This window comes from Bactrocera dorsalis, chromosome 2 (genome assembly GCF_023373825.1).
Source record: "Bactrocera dorsalis isolate Fly_Bdor chromosome 2, ASM2337382v1, whole genome shotgun sequence".
Classification (NCBI taxonomy): domain Eukaryota; kingdom Metazoa; phylum Arthropoda; class Insecta; order Diptera; family Tephritidae; genus Bactrocera; species Bactrocera dorsalis.
In genome coordinates this window covers 103,638,800-103,656,015 of record NC_064304.1, presented here as the reverse complement: position 1 = coordinate 103,656,015, position 17,216 = coordinate 103,638,800, and the positions used below count along the sequence as shown (strand labels likewise).

General features: G+C 34.8%; 1 protein-coding gene across 1 annotated transcript in view; it reads left to right on the top strand.

Annotated features, from left to right (window-relative positions):
* The window catches only part of LOC105221988 (neurofibromin), a 33,189-nt gene extending 22,922 nt beyond the window's left edge, over positions 1-10,267 (top strand). The window contains exon 28 of the mRNA XM_011199144.4: positions 4,504-10,267. Within this exon, the coding sequence (XP_011197446.1) occupies positions 4,504-4,511 (8 nt within the window). The 3' untranslated portion in view covers positions 4,512-10,267. The remainder of the gene's footprint in view (positions 1-4,503) is intronic.
* Positions 10,268-17,216: the final 6,949 nt, after the last annotated feature.

Genomic DNA, 17,216 nt, shown 5'->3' with positions numbered 1-17,216 from the left:
TGGTGGCCAACTTACGGGTCCATTTCTTAAGATGAATTGTTGTCCGAAGTTTTCCCTCAAAATGGCCATAGAATCGCGAGCTGTGTGGCATGTAGCGCCATCTTGTTGAAACCACATGTCAACCAAGTTCAGTTCTTCCATTTTTGGCAACAAAAAGTTTGTTAGCATCGAACGATAGCGATCGCCATTCACCGTAACGTTGCGTCCAACAGCATCTTTGAAAAAATACGGTCCAATGATTCCACCAGCGTACAAACCACACCAAACAGTGCATTTTTCGGGATGCATGGGCAGTTCTTGAACGGCTTCTGGTTGCTCTTCACCCCAAATGCGGCAATTTTGCTTATTTACGTAGCCATTCAACCAGAAATGAGCCTCATCGCTGAACAAAACACGCGCGCGAAACACATTTCGAACCGAACACTGATTTTGGTAATAAAATTCAATGATTTGCAAGCGTTGCTCGTTAGTAAGTCTATTCATGATGAAATGTCAAAGCATACTGAGCATCTTTCTCTTTGACACCATGTCTGAAATCCCACGTGATCTGTCAAATACTAATGCATGAAAATCCTAACCTCAAAAAAATCACCCGTTATAATAATCGGCGATTAATTTTTTAAAATTTGTAAATCCCTTGTTACCATAGCCGAATTCCGTAGCCGAATTCCTCAGCCGACCATTTTTACAAAAAAATTAAAATTTCGCGAAATTTTTTTCAAAAAATCGAAAAAAACCCTTCGTCCAAGCCTTTAAGTGTTGGCCTTTATAAAATTTCTTGAAGGTCGGTTGAGTAGTTCTCGATAAATCTTGCCAACAGACTTCAAAACAAACAGTTTCGAGAAAAACGCGTTTAAAGACGGCACACTTAACCAAGGTAGCCTCGAGCGCACAAGTTCTCAAAACTGTATCCCCGAAACTATTACTCGGATCAACTTGAAAATTTCGGACAATATTCTTAAGGTGTTGTAGAATTTAATTAGAACGTAAAAAAATCGATTTTTTGAAATCCGTAAACCTATGTAACCACTTAACGGTTGAAGTATTATATTAAGGCAAATTTTCTGGAATTTATTAAGCTCTTTTTAGCGCAAAATACAAAACTTAAACATTACATTAAGAATTTAGTTAAAAAATCTCTAAATTTCTTAGCTTTTATATTAAGAATTTAGCATGTAGTTAAGTTGAAATTTTAAGTCCATATAGAGGCCAATCGCGAGTATGCTGCGTGCATAAAAACATTTTCAAATATTTGCTTTCAAATTGAATCGATACACTGTGAGGCTCGCCAAAATATAAAATAGCTGATGCCAAACTACAATAGAAATCAGACATTTCATAATTAAAAGCACACACGCACGCGCTCATACAATCAACTAAAAAGAGAGAGAGAGAGTGAGGCGGTGATAGCGGGGGCGATAAGTTTGGTAAGCGGCACCAAAAATATAATGCAATTAATTCAAGTGTTTCTTCAGTACCTCTGTACTATAAAGATTTCTTACTTTTTTCTTCTAAATATTTGTGCTTCTTTTGCCTTGCACTGCAACTATGACTCTACAAAAAGACTTACATCTCTATACTCATACAATGCTTTAACTCTTTCTTTCAATATTGGTTGGCAATTCAAAAAATTCTTTTTGGTTTTTTTTTTCTATGCTAAGTGTGTATATTGAGTTGTTGAGCTACTTTTTGCATGCAGTGCTGCATTTGTTGTAGTTTTTGTAAATTTATTTTATTTTTCTCAGCATCCACCTCTTTTTTAATCTAGTTTTTTTATAATTTAGCATGCGCCTGAAATAAAAATATACCATATACATATGTATAAATATTTAGACATATATAATAGTACTTTGTATATTTTGCCAATAATTATCGAAAATTTAAAATATAAAGGGTGATCAATTTCGAGGTTTCCTACCTTTTTAAATGTCGATAATTCCTTCGGCTCACAAACAACACCAAAACGTTGCTTTTTCTTGATGAAATAGCAGCTTTTGAATCTCTTCAGTTTGCTCTTCGGCTTGGCTCGAAAATGTCGGATGTTCTTGGAACTTTTCAAGAACCGGTGATTTTGACAGCTCGTGGCGGCAATGTTCGTTTACTGATTTTTTTTTTCAAATTTTACCAGTGTGTTTAGTATGGTTTGCCAATTCATCATGTCACTTTTCACTTTCACAAGATTATTATGCAAATTCACGTTCTCCGAAAAATGTACAAATTCTCGTTCATCAAAACACCATCTTCTCAAATATAGTCCATTTCTGGCTTAATGGCTTCTTCAAAATTGTCCCTATTGGAGGGAGCCAAATATTCGTGTAGTCCAAGAAACGTAATTATTCTTCTTCTTTAATGATGTAGACCCCGCTTACGCGCTTGTAGTCGAGTTAACCACATTCTTACGTTTCTTCTTTTCGCATTTTCGCGCCAATTCGAGATACCAAGTGCAACCAGTTCCTTCTTCACCTGATCTCTCCAACGCAGTGGAGGTCTCTCCTCTGCTTTCCCTCTTCCTCTGCTTTCCCCGGCGGGTACTGCGTCTAATACTTTCAGAGCTGGAGTTTTTCGATCCATACGGACGACATGACCCAGACAGCGTATGTTTTTTGGCTACTCAAAGGATACTTGGTCTAAGACAGGAGGCAGGAAATGCCGTTTCCATCAATAGCGAGCGTTATTACACGATGTTAGCTGGCTTTTTTTTCAGAGTTTGATGAAATCAAGGCGGATAAGTTACATATATTTCAAACAACACGTTGCGCCGCCTCATATTACACGTTTAAACATGGACACATTGCGTGCAAAACCAAGCGAATTGTCAATTTCTAGCAAATGGCCCAGTAAAATGGCCGCCAAAATCATGCATCTAAATTATTTGCTCTGAGGGATCTTCGAATCAAACGTTTAGGCCCATCAAGCAGCAACACGTAAGGAGCTCGGAGACAATCTTCAGCGCACTATATCCGAAATTCTGCACCGTCTATACTTTTCTTTTCTATTGCTCATCTGAAGCTATAACATTGTCCATCATTCTGTTAATTTGCGGTATGCGGGCGTTTTTTCAATTGCACTTTTGCATGCGTTTGCACCAATTGTCGAAGCACTTTTGCCAATCTGATTGAGGTATCTGCAAATCCTGTGTTCTGAACGCCTCAACCGCCTCTTCAGGTGTCGAGAAACTTCGACCTCTTAGTTTATTTTTTATGTACGAAAGTAAAAATAAGTCAAAATGCCAAGTGAGGACTGCACGCAGGACTCATCAAATCGATGTTTTTAGTGCTCAAAAATGCAAATGTTTCAGTCAATGTATGGGGTGTCATAGCCATGTTTCGAAGCATTGCTATCATATCTTTTTAACATTTCTCTCTACCACTTTTTTTGAGCGATTGTTTGATTCGTTCAATACTGAATGTAAGCTGGTCCCACCAATGTGTATAGTTGTCTCTATCTCACGGTAGGTCTCATGACGATCTTGTAATATCAGTTTTCACAAACTTACTTATTATCATTCGAAAGAACATTCTTTGGCATTTACTGTTTGAGGATTATTTCGTTCAAATGTAAACCACGGCTACATCTAAGATTATCCATCCATTAAGTCCAATTTTCGATGACTCGTTCAACTATTTCTATTGGTAACTTTGCTGCAAAGCCTGAATCGAAGCGGGATTGTCCTCATATACTTTAGACTTTACATATCTTCACAGGAAAAAGTCTAACACCGAAGTGTTTGCTCAATAAATCCACTGATTGAGGCGATGTGTGGTAAATGGCTTCATCTTGTTGAAACACAATGTTGCGAACTCAGTTTCAGGCATCAAATAGGCGGTTATCATGGTGTGATAACAGTCGCCATTGACGGTTACGTTCCCATCGGCATAATTTTTGAAGAAATATATGTATGTACATAGATCGATGATTCCACGGGCCCACAAAAAACAGCTGAAATGGAACTTTTCAAGAGCTCATGGAGCGAAGCGTTATCACTTGGGAAGTTCGAGCGGCTTTAGTGGTTGCTCAAGCTGTATTTTGTACGCTTTCAACTTAAGATCTCGGCGTAAAATGCGCCAAGTCCTTCTTTACGTCAGTCCGAGTTGTTGCGAACGACGCCGAATGAACTCTCCACGGCCTTGCTGCTATATTTTGAGTTGACTCTCAATCGATTGTGCTGCAAATCTGCTTGTCGAAATGCAAAACCTATCTTTGATTCGAGTTCTACTCTTTGCTAGTTTCTCTAAGAATTAAGTTCACTATTGGTAAACGCAATTTTATAAAATAATATATTTAGGGTGGCAACGCCATTGCAAATTTGTTTTAAATTAATCCTTTCAATAGTTTTTTATTTTCAATTTGTGCGCTTGAAAATTCTTTTTCGTGTCTCTATGTGTTTATATGTGTTGCTTGCTATGTATGTATATAAAACGCTATGTATTTTAAGCTTTAAGTCCAAAATTTAAATTTTCTTTCTCTATACTAATGATTAACTCTTCTCGCACCTCTTTTCAGCTGCATGAATAACAACCAGCCAACGCGGCCGACATCCGACATTATTCGCGCGAGTCTTTCGTTTTCTAAATTTCTTCAAAAAATGTTTTTAAAACCTGAACCTGAAAACTAAAGGGATGAACCTAAGCAGCCAAAACAAATGTAAGAAAAGGGGCGTACAAAGTAAGTCCAGATTTTAATTTGATAAACAAGTGAGAGAACGGAGAAAGAGCACATAGAAGACATAAATGAAGAATTCTACAAAACTTATGTGCAGCAGGGATTGAGACAAGTATGAGTGTATCAAGGACAAGGACCTACAGTGGCATTTACATCATATATATATATATATATATGTATGTGCGTATCTGTGTTGGAAGTTTGATTTTCGCTTAAATGTAGGGTTAGAGTAGATGGATTTTGACCGGCAAACGAAGTAATTGAACAACTTAACCACCAGCATCGAATTTAGCTGTAATAAAACAACAAAAGTAAAAGCAAAAACAAACTAAAAGTAAAAAACCAAAAACAAACAGAAATAATAATAACAATACAAGTGCATATGCATAACACTTACCAGCAAATGTGTGTGTGTCTGTGTGTGAGAAGAATAACTAACCAAAAATAATTAAAAAAAAAAAGAAAGAAGAGCATATTTTAATATGTGTGCCTGTGTGTGTAGTAAGTGCGCTTGTATGTGTGCGTCGTCATGTGTCATGCTTTGAATGTATCAAACGCTATGTTTTTGTTTTTGTTATACATTTAACTTGTAAGCTTTTAAAGTTACTAATTGAAATTACTTAAGTGTAAAAAATCATCCATGTGGTCTTACTAATGCACACTAACCTAACACATAAGCACAACTAGATGTCATCAATTCATCGGGTTTTATAGGAAATTAGAAAAAAATGTAAACAAAAAATTCAAAAAAAAAATCCAACTGGAAGTGTATTGTAAATTTGAAAGCATGTTTGTAAAATTTCTGAGTTTAGAGGTGACAGTTAAAGTACGAGCAGAGCTAAAAAGCGAGAACCGCGAGAGATTTTAGTTTTTTGCAGAGTACCGGTTCCACCTAAAAACTCGGGGCTCGAGTAAAATAGACCCCACCCCCACCTGCTCTCCTTTGCTAGATACTAGTACTGTTTGGCAAGTCCACAAGTTAATATTGTCGGAAGATTTCCGGCTAAAAGTTCCGGTCCTCAGTCTGGTAGCGTTTTAAAGGGTGATGCATTTCAAGGTTTCCTACTTTTAATTACTATTATTCGAAAGAACATTCTTTGGCTTTTATTTTTCGAAAATTTTTGATACGACCGGCGCCTCCCGACTCTCCACGAGGTTCGTTTACCTTTTAGCTGCGGCTATATTAGGTTGTCAAATATCTCCCTTCCGCCTTTTTGTCTTTTGAATTTCGCAGCTGTGTATAAAGCGCTGCAGAGCTCGTATCTGGCAATACTATACGTCTTGACATAACCTACAAAACGACGCTATGCATAATTAGTTTGGATATTGCTTTCAACAGTTATAGACGTGTAAAAATGGAGTTCACTAACGCCTAGAGAGTTCTGTGAGATTAATGGTGTTTTGGGTGATAGTACTCTATAACTTCGAACTGCGGAGGAATGGTTTCGAGGATTCAGAGCGGGTGAAAACGACACCATTGATAAGCCAGCCGGCGGAATACCTGTGACGACGAGTACCGATCAAATCATGGAAAACATCGAGTTAGACCGGCATGTGGCATCTCGTGACAACGCCCAGAAGATGGGAGTTAGTCACCAAACCATTTTAAACCATCTGCAGAAGGCTGGATACACAAAAAAGCATGATTTGACGCAAAAAAACATTCTGGGCCGAATCAACGCCTACGATATGCTGCTGAAACGAAACGAACTCGACCCATTTTTGAAGCGGATGGTGACTGGCGACGAAAAATGGATCGCATACGACAATATCAAGCAAAAACGGTCGTGGCCGAAAACCGGTGAATCGTCTCAAACAGTGGCCAAGCCGGGATTGACGGCCAGAAAGGTTTTTCTGTGTGTTTGGTGGCATTGGAAGGGAATCATCCACTATAAGCTGCTCCCATACGGGCAGACGCTTAATTCTACCATCTACTGCGACCAACTAGACCGCTTGAAGCAGGCGAACAACCAGAAGCGTCCAGAATTGCCCAACAGGAAGGGTGTAGTGTTCCACTAGGCCAACGCAAGACCTCACACTTCGTTGATGACTCGTTAAAAGCTACGGGAGCTCGTATGGGAGGTTTTATCGCATCCACCATATAGCCCGGATATAGCGCCAAGTGATTACCACCTGTTTCTGTCCATGGCGAACGCCCTTGTTCGTGTAAGAATGAACTTAAAAGAGGCTTGTGAAAAGTGGCTGTCCCAGTTCTTCACAAATAAGGAGCTGGGTTTCTACGAGGGGGTATTCTGAAGTATCCGTTTAGATGGAAACAGATTAACGAACGAAACGGCGCATGTTTGAACTAAATCCGATCAATGTAACACTTTTTATAAAGTATTGAATAAAGAGCAAAAAAGCGGAAGGTGATATTTGACAACCTAATATTTTCTTCACTGCGTGCTGGACGTGGTCTATTTGGTCGAATATTATCCTGTTGAAAAAAGTACCCGTACTTGGATCAACCGTTAATAGCGATAATGATTCAGTCCCAAAAATTGTTCAAACAAAAAAAGCTATAATGCGTGCTTTCATTGGCATTCGTTTTAACTTCTGAAACTTTTTACCATCCCAATTTCATGCTTGCTGGCAGCTCTGTACTAATCTCTAGCCAACAGTGTTTCTTTATAATTGTTTTTCTCAACTATCGCACTGACTACGCATGTTGTTGTTGTAGCGCCTTCTTTAACACTTTTTGTCAAAATAAATTCTCTGGAAATGCAGAAGGGTATCACACTATTAAGCGTAGATTTGTGGGCGTTTAATGTGATCAATACCAGCAAAAACCTGCGAAAGGTTCACGCTAGCTCTCGAGTTTACCTGCTGTGGGTAACAATTTTTACGAAAACATTGTAGCAGTAACTATTTAGAAAGGATGAGGTTCAATATGTTACTGAACGGCATACTCCAGCACATCAGCATACTTCTGCTCTCCTCGGGGCAATCTTTATAACTTCTAGTAGCTTTCATAAGTTGTGAAAACAGTCTATGGGTTCGCAAGAATCATTTTGGAATATAATAAAAATAGCTAATCTATATCTAGAGGTTTATCGATAAACAATATCAATAATAATCTGCCCACCAATTCAGGCTTTGGCCGTAGGTAGCTGCAACTTCCAGTTGGAAACTCAAATTCATTAATATATCTGCATTCATTTTCTTTGGCTGCATGTGCTTACACAATGTAACAAATCTAAAAAAAATATTAGCACAATTTGCATTAAAAAAATTTTAACTCGCGTCACAAATTTTACTAAGTCGTTAAGTTCCTGCACCATATCTACTTACACATACTCGTATTACTTGTACCTATTTATAATGTTTAGTACTAAAACTGAACAGCTTCTCTAGCTAAAAACTATACTAATTATGATTATAATTCTTCTGCGATAATTTTTTTACGAATCGTACAATTTAATTGTCTACGATGTTATATGTTTTATTTATTAAAATTTTTATATGCTTTATTTTTTGTTGTAATTTCTACCAAAATTTACGGGGTTGTAATCTAGCATCACAAAAGAATGTTTGTTTTGAAACTTTCTCCAAGAAATATTGTTGAAAGTAATTGGAAAATAAGAAGGTTTAAGTCATTCACAAATATACTTATATAATATACATACACATATACATATACATATAATATATACATATGATATATGCTTTCGGGAAAATGTGAAGATAACTCTTCTTTACTGCATGGCATTTTCAGTACCAATTGGCAGTGTGGAATGGACGTACTAACTACCTTGGTAGGGTTCCAGGCCCATCTAAAACCTCTGACGTACTTTGGGTCCGGCACCGGGTTGCAATGCAACTTCACATTCAACTGACAAAGTGTCAGTTCTTTCCGCATTCGGGTTTTAACCACAACCACCACGATACTCCAAAGGCTCCTACTCCCCGTGGTGGTACCAGAATTAAGTCTCCGGTTAGACCTCGGAGCCGAAACTACTAGCAGTTCAGCTTCTATACTGCTCTGGGCTGGTGGCCAGGGATTTGATCCCATACGCACATAACAGACATACACCATTCACATAAGAAGCTAACCCTAATTCTCTGTTAAAAGCCTTTGGCGTTTAAACAACTCACGCGCAAACGACCCTAACCATTAGGCATTGCGACTAGTGGAGATCACACCGCTAACATCTTTACGTCCAGCTAATAATCCCCATACCACCCAAATCCTTAATGTCCGTGTACATCAGGCATTCTGCACTTACATGCACCCAATCCTCTACCACCTACCTACCAATACTTCGGAGCAATGACACACTCAAGCTCCTGCTTAACCTGAATGCAACAGCCCGCTGTATGACAATCAGGTTAAGAGAGATTTAACCTAACAGAACCTGCATAGCATCCGATGAAACGGTATGACATACAGGGAAACAGGCAAGCATCGTACAACGCTATATTGAGAGGAGTTTTGTGGACAAGACTGTCGTGGCTGCTTTCCACCATACAGCGGCTCTATAAGTGTCACAGCCCACAAACAAGCTCGGTATATGGTGCGCACTGCATACGTCGTATTTTGCATGCAGTTGCCTGCCGTCGCTCCTTCACATTCACCAAGTGTGCGAGGTGGGTCCCAAACCCAGCCCACAACCCTGGTAAGAAGTTATTCGCCTTTGCACTCTAGCTCGCCTTCAAACGAATGTTTTCTGGCTACCCAGAGAATACTTGGTCTAAGACCAGAAGTTGGGAATTGTTTGAGCCATATGTAAAAGAATCGTTTCTATCCACTCCCAAGAGCTTGGCATGGCGCTCAGAGAACTTTCCTCATTTGCGTTATTTTCTACTCAAGACTCCATTCTCCTAGCCCTTCCTTACTTGTTTAAATAAAAGAAAGGATGGGAGTGTGTGGTGCTAGATTCAGCAGCCCCGAACAACCAAAGTTTATGGACTATTTTATTGATGCATTTCATATTTATTATTATTATTTTTTATTTATTATTATTATTTTTTATTTATTATTATTATTTTTGCTCGACACTCATTGCGGCCTGGATTTAAAATTTTAGTCAAACTAATTTAGTATTTAACAGCTATTTATTTGAACAATATTATTTATGCATTTATTTTGAAGTAATATTTATATACATACATATATACATAATATTTTTGATTTTTTTTGTAAATTTAATGCATGTCTTCCTCTCTGTTTGTTGTGTATAAATTATTATAATATTAAGAAAATATAAGTTGAATTTGTTAAAATTTTTAAAATGTTAACGCTGTACTTAAAACAAAATATATTTGAAAATAATTAAAAAACAGCGTTTTTTAAACACTTACGTAAGTGAAAACACTACGCGAAATCTAATTAGGCAATCGTTTGCTCTTACTTACATATTTTTTGCGTTTTTTTTATAACAGCATATAGGCAAAATGACAAAGTTAGAGAAGTGTAGCACTAAGCGTAAAATGGAATTAAAGAAATTCACAAAAACTCTTTAAGTGAAAACACCAAAAACACCAAATTCAATTGTAATAATTACAAGCGACTAAATTATATGAATTATTATTGTGAAATATTAATTAAAACAAAAACAATGAAACATTTTGTCCACTTTTACATAAAACTAGCATAAGTCAAAAATTAAAACTTGTAAAAAATCTTAGCATAAATTGTTGAAAAATTATTGAGAGCATTATATAGTTATAAATGTATGTATGTATTACTGAAAATATTAAATTTAAATGTATATGTGTGTAAAAGTTTTATTTAGTAGCTACGTAAAATTAAAAAAATTAAACTAAAGAAATTAGAAAATAAACAAAAAAAAAAAAACATAAAATGAAACTGAAAACATTAAAGCTAAAAATTTTTAAAAATAAAACTGAAAAACTTAAAAATAAAACAAAGCAAGCAAAATAACTAAAACTAACAATTTCTGTAAATGAAACCACAATGTTAAGCGAACAGCTCACAAAAAAATCCAAAATCAAAACCAAGCAAAATGAAAGCAGGAATTTCAGTAATTTATAAAAAAAAAAATGTTTATATATAAAAAAGCAAGAATAAATACAAAACGCAATAACAATTTGCATTAAAAATTATTATTATTTTATTATTTGGGTGTGCGCAAAACTACTGTTATAATAGTAATCTATTCTTTTGTTTTTATTTTATATATTTGTATATAATGTATAATATTCTAAATGAAAGGTGGGAGATTTTTGAAATTTATATTTGTGTCGTTTTTGTTTTGCTATTTAATGTTAATATTTTATTCCTATAATTTTCAACTACTTTTTGTTTATTTTTTATTATTTAGATTGTTAAATTTTATATAATATTATTTTTAATTAATTTTTTTTTTTGTTGTTTTTTTTTTATTTTTATTCGGTAGTTGGGAGTAATAAATTTAAATATTTAGGTTTAGATAATTTGATAGTGCGATCCAGGGTTGTTAATTTTGCATTAAAAAATATTTGAGTTAACATTTGCTTTAAATTTTTTTTGTAATCTCAACTACCGGACTGAGAAATAAAGAAAATAAAAATTATTTTTGTTAAATAAAAGAAATATATAATTTTTTGTTTTGCTATTTGGTGTAATTGCTTATTACTATTATTTCAACTTTTTTTTTTTGTAATTAATTTTTTATTAATCCTCTCAAGGATTGCAAATAATGCATTAAAAATAATTTAATTAACATTTTAAATAATTTTTTTTTGTAATCTCAACTAACGGATTGAATAATAAAAAAGCAAAATTTTATTCACATGCGTATAATTAGGAATTAAAAAAATATATATTTTTATTTTAGAATTAAAATTTTTTTCGAGTTTTTGTACTTCATTCAAATCAAACAGCATATTTTAAAGTTTTAATACGAAACATCTTGGATTTAAAAATTTAAATTTAATTTCTAATGAAGATTTTTTTAATCGAAAATTTTGCAACCCTGATCTATTCTAGTATCCATTTTCCATTTCCTTTATTTTTTTAGCATATTTATAACTTTTTCATTTATAATCTGTTTTATACTTTTTATTTTATTTTATTATTATTATTTATTTTTTTTTATTATTTATTTATTTTTTTATTAATTAATTATTTTTTATTTTTATTATTTTTTATTTTTTTTCTGTCTTCTCTTTCGCTGATTTGAAAGAAAAAAAATAATATTTAAAATTTTTAATACGAAACAACTTGCATTAAAAAATTATGATTTAAGTTTTAATCAAAAAATTTTGCAACCCTGAACTGTTCTAACATTTCTCTATATCCTTTATTTTTTAACATTTTTATCACTTTTTTTTTATTTATTTTCTATATTCCTTTATTTATTCTAATGTTTTTATACTTTTTATTTATTTTTTATTATTTTTTGGTTTTTTATAATAAAAAATTGTGATTATGATTATTTAACACCGCAATATTTGTTAAAGCATAATATGTATATATTTTCTAAAAAATTATTGATCAACATATACATATTTCAAAATAAGATTTTTTTTGTAAAAAAGCATATTTAATTTTACTTTTGGTTTTTTACAATATTTATTAAAAAAAACTGTGTAATAGCATTATTTTTCCAAATATATTTTCTAAAAAAAATATTAATCATAGAATTATTTTTCAAAATATAAAAAATTAAGTTTTTTTTAAATCATATTTAATTTTACTTTTGCTTTTTTTTTAATATTTATTGCTAAAAAAATATAATAATGATTATTTAACACAACAATATATTTTCCAAAAAAACGTTAAACACAGAATTATTGAATTATTTTTCAAGCCATAAAAAATATATATTTTCTAAAAAAGCTATCACAGAATTATTTTTCAAAATTAAAAGGAAACTAGTTTCCAAAAAAATAATAAAAAATCTTAATAGCTAAATTTCATTACTTAATTTTATTAGCTTGTGTGGTATTTCTTCGCCTTCGGTGTTTTTTTTTTTACTTTTCCCCCTCAATTTTTTGTTTTTAATTTCAAAATCTTGTAGGCTTTCCCTTATAATTGCATTTCTTAACCTCAAAAATCACCAAAATAAACGCACATCCTCGCAAATTAAGTTTACCAATTTATTGTTTTTAATTCAAAAGCAAAAAACACTGTACTACTGAGGCAGCAACATTACAGCAAGCATTCAGCGAACTACTTATAACAACAACTTTATTCTAAAAACATGCAGAAATGGAAAATGAAAGGAAAATCACATGCACACATACATACCAACGTAGACTGGGTTATTAGAAACTGAAAAGTGAGGTTAAGTCAGAGTGATACACAACAATACATCACACTAAGTTCCTCTTTGAGCACTTTTGAAGGCGAAAAATAAATTTTTATTATTTTTCAATACTAATGTTGAAATTATAAACCCAATTTATGTTTGTTGGTATATATGAGTGCGTGTGTTAATGAAAATAATACCAATAATTTGCAATAAAAACTGGAAAGAAATGTAAATTGCAACAAAAATGTGTTGAAACAAAAGGCAATGCTGCCGGATTACAGCGAAAGTGTTGCGGCATACAAATATACTACAACAGTCTGCATCTATGTATGTAGTAATTTGTATTTACTAACTAATTGCTTACATAATATATACTGCAAATCGTCTGCACCCACAAGTTTGGCAAAAATAACTGTATTCATATATTTTATTGCATTTATATATAAGTAGTTCGGCAGCAGCAAATTGTACGTATGTATGTGCTCGTCTGTGTGTTTGTATATGTGCAAGTAAATTATGTGCTTTTGATGGCAGGATTCGATGTGATGTATGTACCTACATGTTCGTCTAGCAAGAACGAACAAATGAAAAAGGATTAGCTTAACAAACAAAAAAAACACACTTAGCTTGATTATCTGAGCAAATAAAGAGAGCAAAAGAAATGCAAAAAAAAAGTAAAAATTTATGCGCGTAACTGTAACGGATATTGTACAGCTAGGGTATAAAGTTAATGTAGCGAAAATTACAGACAAACTACCAAAATTATGTTGGAAATAAACTCAAGTTTTAAAACAGCAGTGTACCTCAAGTATAATGAAAAAAAAATAGAATTTGTTTTATTTGGAAGCTAACACTTTACAAATTAAGTGGAAATTAGTAAGCAAAGATTTGTGGCATAACAATTATTCAATATGATACTAATAACACCACACAACAAATATGAAGGAAAAAATTGAGACTGATGTGCTATAGGTATTTTTTCAATAGCCTTTTTTGGACAGATAACACTCCGCTCGACCTTCACAAGCGACATCGCTTCGCTCTATGGGCACTTGTAAAGTTTCGAATAGATTCGACGTTTGCGAGCCGAATTTTGTTCAACGTGAGGCCCATTTCTGGCTCAATGGGTATGTAAACAAGCAAAATTGCCGCATTTGGGACGAAGAGAAACCTGAAGAGATTGAAGAGCTGCCATTTCATCTAGAAAAAAACAACAGTTTAGTGTAGTTTGCGGGGAGGTGGATGCATCTGTCCATATTTCTTCAAAAATGATGACGGAGAGAACGTAACCGTCAATGGCAACCGTTATCGCGCGATGATAACTGACTACAGGGTTTGTTCGGAAAGTAATAGGACTGAGTCGATTTAAAAAAGGTTTATTGAGCCAATCTTTACAATTCTTTAAAGATTTTCAAAATAGACTCCTTCTACAGCGATGCAGCGCTGCCAAATTTCCAAGCATTGAAGGCGTCACGGAAGGCGAAAATAGCCTTTCAACGGCCTTTTTAGGCAAGGAAACGAAAAAAAGTCAAAGATCCATTACTCGTCATATTCAAGTGCTCTGTCTCAATGTCATAAACCACAGACTTTGATAAATTTAACATTTGGCCAATTAAACGAATACTAAGTCGACGGTCTGAGTTCAAAACTTTGCGCACAAGTCTCACATAGTCGGTGTTTGTCGGAGTCGCAGGTCTCCAGAACGGACTTTTACAAGCGACCTCTTCCCGGTCTCCGTAAAGGCTTGGTGCCACCAAAACACACCACTTCTTGCCAAAGCAATATCTAGTTAAGCCTACTTGATCATACCAAACGTCTCTGTCGCAGATCTACCGAGTTTCACACAGAATTTGATCGCGTATCTCTGTTCTAACGAACGCTGTATATTTGGCTTGCACCACTCACAGAAACGCGTGTTTGTCCTGACTCTCCAGATGCTCGGAGAAAACTGACCAGCAGTTCGTTCGTTAGCTAGGAACGCCCTCTACCAAATACAGTCGGTCCTATTATTTTCAGGATAAACCCTGTAATATCCTTCAGAAATAATAAATATACTTCATAAGAACTTTGAAGTTTGTATGATAGTTAAAATTGGTGAAGATAGAACTCCAGCTGGAGTGCTAAAAGAGCACTTTCTAATTGGCAGACATGCCAGAGGACTAGGAACACCATATAGTCAGTATTGTACGAGCTGTTAGCAAGAAGAAGAGCAGACATATGTATGAGAATGCAAAGCTATATTTAAGAAAATAATCTCTACTATCTGTCGAGAATTTTGGTACACCTCAAGGAGTAGGTCTGATTTTGTTTCAGCCGAATGAATACAAACTCTCTAATTCATATTGTTTTTGACAAAGTTCGCGATCTGTTGGATTTGGCTAATCAAGCCGCTTACTTCGCTGTGCTATAAAGATCAAAAAAGTACCGAACTTAAGTCAACTTGCATCTGGTACTTTTTTTATTAGCTGGTGGCATTAGTTAGTTGTGGGGTAGACTAAGATGTTGAATTTTAAAACTTTTAATGACTTAGTGATAGTGGCGCCGTAAAGGTGAATGGTAGTAGAGCAAAAAAGGAGTATGTGTCTTTCCACATATAACAGGTCAATAGAAAAGTCTTCCGGCCCGACACATAGACACATAGCGCTACTAAAATTAAATCCATATGATTTTTTAGTTAGCTCTAACCTTAAAAAGGTACTTGTGGGATCATTTGTTTGTGAACTATATCATTTTGACTGAAGCAACTTTTATTATTGTGAAAAAAATGGATAGAAACGAATTTCGCGTATTGATAAAAGATTTTCTTTTGAAGAGGAAAAATACAGTTGAAACAGAAATTTGGCATGATGACGAGTTTCCGAACATTGCCCCAAGAAAATCAACCATCAAGGATTAGCAAAGTTGAGCCCTGGTGAAATAAACACCAAAGACGGTGAATGCAGTGGACGCTCAAAAGATGTTATTACCTACGAAAACTACAAAAAAGTCCAAATTTTGAATTACCGTAAATTGAAGTTGTTCCAGAAAGCAGGAACTCTAAAGATATCTACTGAACGTGTACATCACATGATTTGGGTAAGAGAAAGAAAGTGGGTACCGCGCGAGCTCACTTTTTACCAAAAACAACGAGTTGATGATTCGGAGCAGTGTTTGGAGATGTTTAAGCGTAATGAACCCGAGTTTTTGTGTCGATATGTGACAATGAATGAAACAGGACTCCGTCATTTCACACCGATGTCCAATCGACAGTCATCCAAGTAGACAGCACACGATGAATACGCTCGCGTGTAAAAATTCAATAGTCGGCTGGCAAAGTTATGGCGTCTGTATTTTGGGATGCGCATGGAATAATTTTAGTTGACTACCTTGCAAGAGGAAGCACATCAACAGCGACTATTACATAACTTTATTGGACCATTAGAAGGACGATATCGCCGAAAGGCGACCGCTTTTGAAACAAAAGAATGTGCTGTTTCACCGAGACAATGAACCACGTCAGTGAAAATGGTGGCAAAATCCATAATTAGGCTTTGAATTGCTTTCGCCTTCACCCTACTCTCCTGATCTGGTCCTATACGACTATTTCCTGATCTTGGATCCCAAAAGAATGCTCGCTGAGAAGAATTTTTTCCTATTTTAAAGTAAAGGACAAATCGTCAAACTACAAAAATGATATCGAAAAGTTGGAAGTTCGCTCTAGACACTGTATCACCTTTGAAGAAAACTATGTCGAATTACAAAAAAAAAACGAATTTTGCAAGTATAGCAAGTAAAATATAGATATTTTTTAGAGTTTCAAAGAATTTCATTCATTGCTTTGTGGGAAAATATGTCATTACAAGAAAAAATTAAATCAAAATAACCATATGTCCGAAATCACCGCTCGTAGTACAGCTTAATTTTATACAATGTAATTAATACTAGAGCAAACTTGCAACCCCATTCATGTTGCAACTTATGAATGAAGTGTCCGAGGCTTTTCGGCACTTAGTTACGCACACACAAAGCGCCATTAAGCAACGGTCAATCACTGAACAAAGTGAATGGTCAGCGAACGAGCGCATCAAAACAAAAATCAATCAACCAACAGACGAGTAAACAACAAATGGTAAGGTGCAACAGCTGTTGATCAACATCGCCAAAAAAAATGTAAGAACAACAGACCAAAAAAATCACAGGGCGCTGAAATATCGATGAGAACCTGTGCGCGCACGCAAGGGCACTTCGAGAACCTGCCACAACCACCACCACCATCAGCACAAATACCAGCAACAGCGCCAGCACTCGCATTCTGCGCAAACAATCTCATAGTGAATACGAAAGAATCTGCATGTCGGCCCAGATTAAGCCGCCGCT